The sequence below is a fragment of the Periophthalmus magnuspinnatus genome, chromosome 24 (assembly GCF_009829125.3).
Source record: "Periophthalmus magnuspinnatus isolate fPerMag1 chromosome 24, fPerMag1.2.pri, whole genome shotgun sequence".
Taxonomy (NCBI): Eukaryota; Metazoa; Chordata; class Actinopteri; order Gobiiformes; family Gobiidae; genus Periophthalmus; species Periophthalmus magnuspinnatus.
Window position 1 is genome coordinate 15,809,266 of NC_047149.1, and position 12,554 is coordinate 15,821,819.

The following is a 12,554-nucleotide window of genomic DNA, read 5'->3' on the forward strand; positions in this document are numbered from 1 at the left end:
ATATGAAATATTTGTCTTTTCATATGTGTCATTCCACAGGTAAAGCATGGGTATTTATACAAGCTGGCATTGTTTTAAAAAATTAAATAAAACTAAAACTAAAAACAGTGCTATTGACATTTCCTTGGTTGCAAATTCAGATTGGCATTTGTCTGAAAATGCAGAAAATAGCACTGCTATGGAGATGGAATGCTACAAAGAAATAGTAACATAAATGTGAACCAAATTCCTACTTATTAGTTATGCAATACAATGTATGTAGAAAACTGGCCATGGGTTCATCTTCATTCTGCAGCAGAGAGTTTTTTAATAACTGAGCAGTGGCTACGTTTACGTGCACAAAAAATATGATTGAGTTTTCTGGTGTCATATTATTAAAATGTAATGTAAACAGCAAAATCTGATGCGAGTAATCTGAGGGGCCATGATCAGAAAGAAATTAGATTACTCACATCAGATTTTGCTGTTTACATGTCATTTTAATGAACGGACAACTCTGGAAATGTGCGTGCATGTAAACATAGCCAGTCTCCCAGAAACACTTAATAACTGTATAACCCAAAGCACAGGGCAACAGCTTCAGCACGTCAGAGAGTGGACCCTGAATATTTGTTTCACATTATTGTTGAGCTCTTCACTGTGGGCTCAGCTCAAACATCCCTGAGCAGTGCCGCTCATCAGACACTACAAAGTCTGTTTCTTTGTGCACCATGTCACCTGAAAGTGGTTTCTGAAATGCAAAGATTAAGAATGAGTATTAACGTTGCAGAGCTTTACCAAGTTGTGCATGTTAGTTTATTTACTTTTTAGCCAGATCCTTCGAGATCTCCTCCAGAGTGCGCCCTTTGGTCTCTGGGATGCAGAGAATGACGAACACCAACAAAACGAAGCACATCCCCGCATACAGGAATAACATACTGGGAAGCCCCACCCTTTCTGTAGAACATACCATTTTACATTACATTTTTTCACTGAGATAAATGAGACGAGACATGATTTACTTGCAAGTTCTTGTTTACCTGTTATGGTCAGAAAGGTCATGGAGATGAGCAGATTGGTGGCCCAGTTCACTGCCCCCACCACAGATGCAGCCCTGCCCCGGACTCCCATTGGAAAGATTTCACTGGTCACCACATACACCACTGGTATGAAAACATATCGTTACACATTTAGAGACCATTATCATATTAATCAGCACTATTGACTGTCATTTCTATATTTGGTATTGCAATTTATTTTCTAGGTCACCTGTTAAATGTAGAATAAAAAAAATAAACGGTACTGCCCACAGGTCAATCAGGTAAATCCGGTTATGCATGCAAATGAGGTTAGTGTGATGCAGAGTCAAAGTAAAAAGAGTTAGTTCTGTGACTGTGACTGGAACAGTTCTTACTTGGGCCAAGGCTGAAGGAGAAACTTGCCACATAGACCAGTAATGTGATAAGTGAGGCCCATTTGAGAGAGGATGACACACTGTGAGTTCCTTCATCCAGTGCACTTTGATTGTCGTGTTTGAGAGTCCTCTGAATCTCCTCTGTGTTCCACGGGCTTGGAGAAGTTTTGAAATAAAAGGTTTGATTGTCTATTTGTGTGTTGTTCCAGCTAAGGTCCCATGCTTGGAGTGTATTGTTGTCCAGTGTCTGGCTCTTACACAGGCTGGTGAGGTGGGTTTGGCTCTGCAGTGTTAATGTCCCCAGAGTGGCCAGAGACAGCCCCATGACCACAGCACCCACACACAGGAAGCTCTTGGGCCCCAAGCGGTCTACCAGCAACACGGCTGGGATGGTCCCTACCACTTTAACCACTCCAAAGCCTGTGGAGGCTAGAGTGGCTGCATTGTCACTGGTGAAGCCCATGCTGCGTAGTAGTGGAGAGGCATAGGAAAGGATGTTAGGCTGCCCTGTGGCCTGCTGCAGGAACACTAAAGCTACACCTGTTAGTAGTCGCGCTCTCAGGTTAGCTTTGGAGCTAAATAACTCTCTGAAACTGTGTTCGGACTCCTCCTTCAGTCCTGCCTGAATGTCCCGCAGTTCCATTTTTGTGTCCTCGTACATTCCTCCTCTCATCTTCTGCAGCACAAGCCTAGCCTGCTCCACATTGCCCTGGGCAACCAGGAATCGAGGGCTGGGTGGGAGAAACAGGAATGCCCCAAACTGCAGCAATGCCGGTGGAATGACGAGTCCAAAAGTAAAAGTCCAGCCGTGAGGCACAGCAGCAAAGGCATAACTGCAGGTGAAGCCCAGCATCATTCCCAGCACCAACATGAACTCATACATTGTGATCAGCAAGCCACGCCTCTCTCTGGGAGAGATCTCCGCTATGTACAGACACGCTGCAGTCCCAGACAGACACGTGCCCATGCCCACTATTACACGACCCAGGGCCAGAGATACCAGAGAGGTGATGGAGATGAGAACAAAAGTGCCCACCACCACCAGGGTGGCACTCAGGAGTAGAGAGCAGCGACGGCCATATCGATCCAAGATGGGACCTCCAGCCAGACAGATGAAGAGGGCCCCAAACACATGCGCACTGACCAGCACCTCCTGCTCCTGACAGGACAGAGAGAGGATGCCTCGCAGCTGTAGCAGCACCCCTGAGGTCAGGCCCATTTCATAGCCCAACATCAGCCCGCTCAGGTTCGCCATCATGGCCACCACAGCCACACGCCAGCTGCAGCCTGCGGGAATACAAGGAACAGACAAGCAAAATCCACTTTGCTCTATGTATCCACTTAGTATTATAGCACACGATTCTTAATGCTTGTGGAATGAAAGGTCAGAGGTTCACTGGGAGAATGTTGAAACAGTGCTGTAGGCAGCTACTATACACATTCTCACAAATTGCTGTGGTGCAAGTTAACAAGAATTATGCTGCAACAACAGATAATAATAGCAAACATTTAGTATTTTTTAAGGGATACTGGGAGTATTAGCTGTCTTGTTTTGTAAATGGGCATGGTAATAAACACCTTGTGCAATTTCAAAAGAATCTTGGTTTTGAACCAAATGACATCTGCCTTAACCAAAAATAACACAGTTTGTTTCTTTAATCAGTGTTTGAAGAAGCAATTGCACAGAGACGACATCTATACATTCAGCTAATTGTTCATGCTCACACTTGTGCATGCTTTGTGGATAGGTGCAGAGTTCAACACTCTTTCCTTCAATATCATTATTAAGGTCAAGTCCGGCAGGACTACAGAACACCAAAACACAGAAACAGGTAAACTATAACCTGCTTCTTCTATGAGGTGAATTCTGGAGTTTGACCTAAGGAGAGCACTGTCCACAGGCACACGTTTACAGTAATTAAGCATGCATTCCCATAGCTGTATGTGCATAAATTATCAATGCAGGGTGTAGCACCAAATTCTGGGCCTTGGACACAAATCATCTTGGTGGGCCCGCACTACATGTTGTCTCATGATAAATGCACATTACAGGCTTTGTGAGGGGCTCCTCTCTGCACTGGGCCTTGGGTAAGAATTGATCCCTTGGATCAATTCTTTAGACCTCAGAAACAAACAGATGTCAGTAACGTGTGCTCGTCAGTACCTCTGAGTTTGGATGGGCAGTGCATCTGGCCACTGTCTTTAAGTTTTTCTTTGCAGGAGTTATCATCTGTCACCTTCTTTTTGCTGTTCATTTCCATAGTCAGCAACTCCTGATAAAAGCAATAAATATGTCAAATTGAATGAGATTATCAACAGAACTCCAATGTTAAGGACATGGGTGAAAAAAGTTACATGATTATGTAAGTGTCGGAATAAAGTAGACAAAAAACCAAGAAGAAATTGAAGAACCACTGACATTTATTTATTAGAATGCAATAACAAGCCAGTGTCCAGATAAAGTTTTGATCTTTTTCTCATGCTCTCCCAACAGCTGCAGAACAAGTCATGCTTGTCTATATTTAAGTTTGTTTGCTTGTTTGTCTTTTAAACTAACTTAGATATCTCAATGCAAATCAGCTCAAACAAAACTGAGAGAAGAAGCATTTCATAACATTTGAATGGAGCATGGCTGATCCAGACAGTTCACAGTAAATATCCCTACTGTAAATTAACTTTGTTTTACTAACATAACTTTAACTATATCATACAACCCATAATAAGGCTCTGTTCTGCTTACTATACATGAACAACTGAGGAGCATCACACTAATATTAACCCCACTGCTCAGACAACTTCCTTCATCAACAACAACATTCTCTTGTGCTGAATACTATGGAAAGCACAGCTCACTGACCATCTGTAAACAACATGAATGTGTCATGTGCACGTCTCTAAGACAAACACCGGCATTTACAAGTGACCTTAGGCCTATAGGTAAAAGTATAGGGCTGGTCCTCTATTGACTCGAATCATGTTTTTCTGTGTGCAGTAACCTCAGAGTAAAGCGCGTAAAGACGCGCAGCAGTCCCGTGTAGAGTCGTACCTGCGCACTCCGTGGCCGCTGCTTTCTCTGTCGGTGTCAGGCGCTGTTTTTTAACGCTCCACTGACCTGATCTTAACTGTGGATTGTAACTTCTTTCCAAAGTCTTGATTCGCTCGTGTCAGTGCACGCGCGCTCCTTGTTTTGGTAAAGCATTTGTGTGGCCACGCCCATTTCTACTCTGCCCACCAATAGAAACGGAGCTTTTCTGGCCAAATCCAGAGTCTAATCACTATTGGTCCACATAAAATATGAGTAGGCCTTGTGAGTTTAGTGAGCCCTGTGCATGGCGTGTGTACTTTTGAATAACCTAGGAGTTCATAACAAACTGTTAAGTGGTTTAAATAGACGGTCATGTTCCGTGGTTGCCATGGCCCCAGTTGGCTACTTATGTCGCTTGAGTGGAGCAGTTTTTACAATAAAGTTATATTGATTGATTGATTGATTGACTGTTGGGGACAGAAAAAAGCAGAACAAAAGGTTCCATTCTCCAGTGGGTCCAGTTTAGGTCCCACATTGGGAGTGCATTGTGACTTTAATGTCTGGTGTGTTCACAGCTCATCAGGTGTGCAGGCCTATGGCGCTGCAGTTTTCAGGTCCCAGGAGTGGTATTCAGACAGTCCCATGGCTACAGGGCCCACAGACATATAGAAGAAACAATATTATTTTTTTATTGATTACACATAATTCATGATGAATATGGAAAAACTGGTACATTTTCACATTCATATAGGCTGTCACATTTCTACCTCCATGGGCTTTCTAAGATAAGAGTTTTTCATGCAGAAACATGCATAATACAGCAGATTTTTTCTAAGGACAGGGGCCCCAAAAACAAATAATAACACAATAATCAAAAATAAAAATGAAAGGTGATTTAGTAAAGTGAAATTAATCTTTTCACAATTACATGTGTCACTTTTTATTGTTGGGGGTCTCAGCCTGAAATGCTAGGGAACCCCTGACCTACACACTCCAGGTTACACACAAACTGCAGACCATGAAGTGAATTAACCTACCCAAGGACACAGTAGTGAGGTTAGTGGGCAAAAGCTTGGACATATCTCACTAAAAGTACAAATCAGATCAGATTTAGATTTAACCATTCTGAGAAATTTTGCCTCAGTTCTTCCTTAATTACCAATGTCTATTTGGTTCTTTCTGTCTCTTCTTTAGGCGATACAAGTGTTTTATAATACTGTGCATTGTCAATAATTTGGCATACATTTACACCGCAAAGCCAATCTCCCTTAATCTGTCCCCAATGTCTTCACATACAGCTGTATCAATAATGCCTCCTCCTGGCCCATGTAAAAACAAATCAAGGGGCCACCTGTTGTTTAGCTCAGTTGCCGTGTCCCAAACTCTGCCCCAGGCTCTGCCCCAGGCTCTGCCCCAGGCTCTGTCCCAGACTCTGTCTCAGGCACTGTCCCAAACTCTGCCCCAGGCTCTGCCCCAGGCTCTATCCCAGACTCTGTCTCAGGCACTGTCCCAGACTCTGTCTCAGGCACTGTCCCAAACTCTGCCCCAGGCTCTGCCCCAGGCTCTATCCCAGACTCTGTCTCAGGCACTGTCCCAGACTCTGTCCCAGGCTCTGTCCCAGACTCTGTCCCAGGCTCTGTCCCAGGCTCTGTCCCAGACTCTGTCTCAGGCACTGTCCCAGACTCTGTCTCAGGCACTGTCCCAGGCTCTGTCTCAGGCACTGTCCCAGGCTCTGTCCCAGGCTCTGTCCCAGGCTCTGTCTCAGGCTCTGTCCCAGGCTCTATCCCAGACTCTGTCTCAGGCTCTGTCCCAGGCTCTGTCCCAGGCTCTGTCCCAGATTGTCCCACCTTTGTGTTTCTCTAGTTGTGCATACCCTACTTTTGCAGATATGTCTGAAGGGGGCGCAGTCTTTGACCTCCAGTGAACTAAAGTCATCTGAGTCACAACAGAGTTTACTGAAGGCGTGTAAGAGGCATTGTTGCGTAATGTGGCTTAATAATTTGTTTTTGTTTTTTGGCCTGTCAGCACGTGTTTTTTTTTTTTTTTTTTTTTTTTTTTTTTTTTTTTTATATATTTCCACTTTGTTATTATTACTTTATCTAATCAGGTTTTAATAGATTACACTACCAGTCAAAAGTTTGGACACACTTTTTCATTTATTTGCATTGTAGATTCTCTCTGAAGACATCAACACTATATGAATGAATAAATATGGAATGTAGCAAACAAAGAACAAACTCAAAATAACTCACCTTGTTTTACATTTTTCTCTTTGCTTTGCACTTTTCACATTTCTTTACCCTAACAAGTCATACCTGTGAAGTTAAAACAATTTAATGTGAATTAATTATAAATATGATGGAGAAAAGGTTTGCCGCATAAATATTGACAGTGTATATAGATATTATTCTAGCCAGGCATAAAACTCAACTTTTGACCCATTAAAAAAAACCCAAAAAACCCAAAACTGTTTAATATTCCATTTGAGGCTTAAAGAAATTTTTTTTTTTTTTTTTTTTTTTTTATAACTGGAACTAAAGGGGTTCATACAATGTGTGTAACCCTGTTTGAAAGCTTTTGTGGTATTGTTGCATGTCATTAACATAGGAATAGTTGACTGATTGGTGCTCCAGCAAGGTAATAATAATACAAACAACAACAAAATGTTCTTGTTCACCTTGCTGGTTCAAGAAAGATTGTTTCACAACCACAATAAAATAAAAAATTTAAAAAAAACCCCAAAAAACAGTGAAACAGACAGTGAAATACTTTGACAGTGAAAACCTTCCTCTGACACACCTTTTTATTTGTAGTGTGGAACAATGGCAGATTGTCAATACACCCTAAATGTAAGGGTATTTTGAGGATTTTCAGTTGAACATGTGATTAGGTAAACTTAGTGGGTTAATACTACAAAATATGTTGTACTTGAGTCATTGGAAATTACATAATTATAACAGTGGAAATGATAATTGGGTAACCTGTCATACTAACCTTTTAAATTGCATTCAATAAACTAGCTTGTCTCTGGCACTATGGCAATAAATGTGAAACTTTGAACAGTCTACCAAGAAATACTAGCTGAAGGCAGGCGTTACAACATGAAAGACAGTCACTGTTGTGCTATTGATAAACAAGCCATAAATGATAATGCAAGTTTTACAGTAGGCTAAATTAACTTATTTGATACTGTAGTTAGGACGTAGTTGGCTGGAACCCTCAAAAGACAACCAACTTCTTCTCAGTGAGCACTTTGAAGTCATTTTGCTACTATCCGTATAAAACTAATGTAATTGTTTTAGAGGGATAGTTAGGCTACTGTAAACATACAGCCTGTGTCCAATAAAACTTGATATGTTATATTATTTTCAATATAAATGTATGGGTTCTTGGGAGCCCTTTGGTGGCCTCAGGGCACTAAGCAGCTGCTTAGTCTGCTTATAGGTTGGGCCGGCCCAGGTCCTGACAAGTATCTTATCATGACTATTGCAATTACCATGTATTCGGGCTTCAACTTCCTGTTATATGCAACATTTTAAGGTTTCATTCATTCAAAAGATATGTAAGAATTAAACAACGAGGAGCACTGTGGAGTCTAGTTAACAGAGTGGGTTAGCACAAAATCACACAGCTTCATCACCCAAACAGATAACATTTAAATAAATGGGGTCCTTTTTCATTTTGAAAGTTTTAATTTAAAGGTTTGAAATAAAATACTAAAATACTAGCTTTTGTCGAAGCTAGTCCCTCCTGACAGTAGTTCATTTGTTTACTTGTTGCCATGGTGATAGTAATATAAAATAATGATTAGCTGTGACTACCTGTGCAGTAGAAAGAAAACTGAAAAACTAAAAAAAAAAAAAAATTAAAATAAAATAAATTGATTTAAATAATCTGTTTTCTGGAGCCTGCGATTATTGCTAGTGTTCATAGTCCTGTTTAGGGGTTTGAATTTCACATACATCAGCTCACCTGTTGTAGTTCCAGCTAAGTCAGTTCTTTATGATCAGATTGTGCTAAAAATGCACAGATTAAAGTCTAATAAAGCCTCAGACAGAGCAGAGCCTACAGTTAGCATCACACCCCAGGAAATGTTGATAACATCAGCTGCAGACTATCAATATAAAAATAGTGCACAACAGTTTTTAATCTTTAAAATTCTCACTGACCATGGTATAAGTTGTTTTAAATTTCTTTATTGCTATGGCATTGGCAATGGTACAAATTTTTCATCATTCTGAAACCCACGGATAAGATCAGTAAAATAATGTAATAATACATTTTGTGAATTCTGATTTCGTAGTGTTTAGACAATTATTTCAAATTACAAAGCACCCTTTTAATAGTTTGTTAAGAGCTTGATTTCTTTTACATTTTGTTCTTCCAAGCAGTTGCCATAGTTTTGCTGCTCACTCCAGAGGGTCCCTCTTCCTCCTCTTCCTCCTCCTCCTCCTCCTCAGATCTCTATAAGAACTGAAGCGTCTCATACTACAGTTATCTAAACTCACTCATGCCAACTGTTAGATACACATAATTGCAGTAAAGTCTCAATAGTTGTTTTCCTGAAGATTTTGGGTTGTATTTATAGGGTTAATTGAAGAAAATAAGAAAAACGAAACATTTTTGGAAGATTTGGGGTTAGCTAACTTAATTAACAACAGTAGCTAAATGTGTTTACTTCATTTACCTCCTCTTAGCTTACAGTGACCTCTGGTGAAGAGGCATTTTAAATGTTGTTATGACAACAGAATTCTCATTTTGAGTGGATGTTGTAGTAGGATTTTACCACTAGATGGCAGCACACTGTCGCACACAGGTTCATCATCGCTCAAATCACTCAAAAAGAGCACAGAACCATAGCCCCTTTTCAATTAGAAGTTGTTTATTATTATTATTATTATTATTATTATTATTATTATTATTATTATTATTATTATTATTATTATTATTATTATTATTATTATTATTATTATTATTATTATTATTAAATGTTACATTTGGATCAACATAAAAACTGTGAAGATACAATATTTATACAACACTAATTTATTGGACAACTCACTTCACCTCATCTTCTTGTTACAGTAGGTGTACTCTTAGGTTATTAGCACTTAGACGGTTATATGGTAAAGTTTAGGTTTAAGGATGGAAATAAGAAGAAAGAAGAAAACCAAAGCTAACTTCTCTGTCGGTACTCAGCCAACAAGATTTTTTTATTTTTTTTTCTAGAAGTTAATGTAATTGTCATTTTGCCTATTTTCCTTCAAGCTAATTATTGTTTTATGTGTCTTTATTTCTTTAGTTTTCATGGTTTGTTTGTGTGGATCTATGAACAAGATGGATACAAGTAAATTAATCAGTTGAGGAGACCACTCATGTCTGTGGTACCTGGAGGAAATATACTTCAAGGTTCAAGGTAGATCACGTTGAATGGCCTGTGCGTCACAGTCATGGTTACATTACAATGGACAACATCTTACATTATGTTCCTCTGACAAATTTGAGTGTCTACTTTTGAAGATGTTATTTCTTAAGTTATTTATTGAGATTTTTTTACCTTAAGTGGCCTGTCATTACAGCCATTAGACCAATACTTTCCTTTAGACAAATTTACTTAACCGTCACAGTTGTGTAAGCCTCTTGACGCATGAAAAAGTGTAAAGTCCACTTGAAATGGCTGTAGACTGTGAGGTCGAGGTCACCGCTGGTCAATGTTTGCCATTAGTCTTCATTCTTTGCATTCTTCTGACCACATAGCACATACATAAGTGAAAATAATTAACAAAATAATTAGGCCTAACATATGAATTATTATCATTTGTGCTATTCAGTCTTGAAATTTTGAACACTGCAATTTGAGTCTAAATGTTTTGACCTTTATTATAATGAATTACTTATCAATATTTATTTTCTAATCCCAATAATCCCATATGAAATGAATCCAAAACGTTCTATGGTATAATAAAGTTAAACTTTTATTGCAAACCAAACATGGTCACATAAATCTTTAACAATTTTACAATTTACAGTACATTTAACATGTTACATATACACATTTAAGCATACCTTCTTTTGTTCAAGACACTGTACATTAAAACTAGTACACGTAAGTTCAAAATATACAAATAAACTTAAATAGCATCACAGCCATATTTAAAATGGAATGTTCAGTTGGGATGTGGTCAGCGTGGTTTGTCTCTGTGAGGCAGGTGGAAGACTATATGAGGGGGACACAGTTGGCAAGCAGAAAGATACAAGCTCTTCTTTCTCATCAGGGCTATATCCCTCTTCCTCTCTCTCCCAGCAATAGAGTTTTGTGCAAACCAATAAACAACATTTGATTCTCTATGTTAAAAACAACCAGTCTACTAAGTGCTACATGTGTAAAATTTGCCACAGAAAACTGCACATTATGCAATGGAGAGAAGAAATGAAGGCACCTTTTTAAGACATCCCCCTCAGTAACATTCAGTTTCATACATGAATCCCTTTTCTTACCACACAGAAAACATATAAGAATAAACAAAAGCACCAAAATAACTGACATTATACTCAGATAGCCCCCTTGACAATATGGAAAGTCTCACAAGACGCAGGGCTACATACAGTAGGTTGAAATCCATTTGCAGGAATAATTATATATAGTAGTGTGCTTGTCCTAGCAGAATCTGTAGCCTTGGTATTGATATAAGGGGGCTGTTGAGCTGCCTGAGCAATAAATGTGCAAAGGACCTCCACTATTGAATGGAAACAACTCAACACTGACAACTGACCTATATTTCTGTATGTTAAGTTGTGCGCTGCTAAATCAGAGTAAACCTGGCACCTCTTCTTGCAGAAGAATTTCCAGAGACTGTTGTTATGGCACATTCAAGACTGGTTGCAGTGGTCGGAAAAATCCATTATCCAGTGGTGAGTGTGGGGTCAAGATACAAGTGTATTCCAAGTCCCATTAGTTTTCTTATGTCCTATAGGTAGGAGTCCATAGAAGGAGCATAGGAAAAGCCCACAAATGCTTCTGAGGCCTCCTTGATGCTGGCTGTTACCAAAGTGCTGTCTGGGGAGCAGCCTATGGAGCTGGGCACAGGCTCGTCTGTGAACTCGGGGTCAAAGTGCCGAAGGTCATTAGGTCCCGTCTGAAGGTCAGAGAGACAAATCGATATTAGTCTGGCTGCATAAAATACTATACAACCTAGCAGACACCAACTAAACATTCATTGCTTAACAGTCAATGCTCAAGTTAAAGCTTACTATTATTAAGAGTGTATCAGTGAAACTAGTCTGGAACATTTTGCAACAGTTTCATCAACTGTCCATCTAAGTGTCAAACTATATTTATAAAATGCTTTACACAAAAGAGATGTAACACAAGGTATTTCAATTAAAACATTCAAACTGTAGGTATCCCCTTGACCACTAGTTGGCAGACCAAACCAATTTATATGTCTACGTTTGCCACTCACTGTTAAAGTAAAGTTGCAATCACGATTTACCAATATCAGAAAAAATGATACAATGTCTAAATTAGATGTTATGTTTGAAAAAGAAGGAACGTACCACATTAGGATTGAAAGGAGGGGTTATCTTCTTGGCATTGAGATCATCCCAGTTGATAGGGGAGAAGAAGATGTGGTTCTTAATTTCAAGCTGTGGAGAAAACACAAATAGTGTGAGTCCAGTGACATTATTAAAAGAACAACAACAAAAGACAAAAAAAAAAATTCGTAATGTAAATGAAACTTACAAAGTCGTCCTTGCAGCCCAGCCTCTTGGTGCGGTCTTTTTGTAGCAGACCCTCCAGCAGGTGTCTGGCAGCATTGGAAATGTTTGGTTTGAGCTGAAGCGGCTTATTCAGGATGTTATCGTACATCTCTGCTGTGTTACGACTGTAGAATGGTGGCTGATAATAAAATATAAACATGAATAACAATATTAGAAAAAAAAAACTCATTCCAAATATATTTTAATATGAGTATGATATTTACCAGTCCATAGAGCATCTCATATAAAACAGCTCCTAAGCACCACCAGTCGACTGTTCGGTCGTATGGTTGCTTGTGTAGGACTTCAGGCGCTAAATACTGAAAAAAAAGAAAATATTAATAAGACTAACAGGTCTCTGGAAGAGTTCCTTTC

At 39.5% G+C, this 12,554-nt stretch overlaps 2 protein-coding genes across 5 annotated transcripts in view; both read right to left on the reverse strand.

The window, feature by feature from the left end:
- Window positions 1-17: 17 nt before the first annotated feature.
- On the reverse strand, window positions 18-4,553 carry slc2a12 (solute carrier family 2 member 12). Its single transcript, XM_033991170.2, has 6 exons — window positions 4,440-4,553; window positions 3,558-3,666; window positions 1,394-2,680; window positions 1,020-1,142; window positions 804-936; window positions 18-730 (listed from the first exon to the last, which is right to left on the reverse strand). The coding sequence occupies exons 2-6, from the start codon at window positions 3,652-3,654 to the stop codon at window positions 685-687; spliced, it is 1,686 nt and encodes a 561-aa protein (XP_033847061.1). The 5' UTR covers window positions 3,655-3,666; window positions 4,440-4,553; the 3' UTR covers window positions 18-684.
- A 5,814-nt stretch (window positions 4,554-10,367) lies between these two features.
- The window catches only part of sgk1 (serum/glucocorticoid regulated kinase 1), a 34,295-nt gene continuing 32,108 nt past the window's right edge, over window positions 10,368-12,554 (reverse strand). For all 4 annotated transcript variants that reach the window (XM_033990440.2, XM_033990439.2, XM_055232337.1 and 1 more), the window contains 4 exons: window positions 12,404-12,499; window positions 12,163-12,318; window positions 11,976-12,065; window positions 10,368-11,554 (listed from right to left, as the gene is read on the reverse strand). In XM_033990440.2, coding sequence (XP_033846331.1) covers window positions 11,387-11,554; window positions 11,976-12,065; window positions 12,163-12,318; window positions 12,404-12,499 — 510 coding nt within the window. In that variant the 3' untranslated portion in view covers window positions 10,368-11,386. The remainder of the gene's footprint in view (window positions 11,555-11,975; window positions 12,066-12,162; window positions 12,319-12,403; window positions 12,500-12,554) is intronic.

What these genes read in the sequence shown, in the direction of transcription:
- slc2a12 (XM_033991170.2), bottom strand. Translation starts at nt 3,654, where the DNA reads ATGGAAATGAACAGCAAAAAGAAGGTGACAGATGATAACTCCTGCAAA. An exon ending in CTGCCCATCCAAACTCAGAG is followed by an intron (nt 2,681 to 3,557) that starts GTACTGACGAGC and finishes GTATTCCCGCAG; the next exon opens with GCTGCAGCTGGCGTGTGGCT. An exon ending in CTCCTTCAGCCTTGGCCCAA is followed by an intron (nt 1,143 to 1,393) that starts GTAAGAACTGTT and finishes TTTTCATACCAG; the next exon opens with TGGTGTATGTGGTGACCAGT.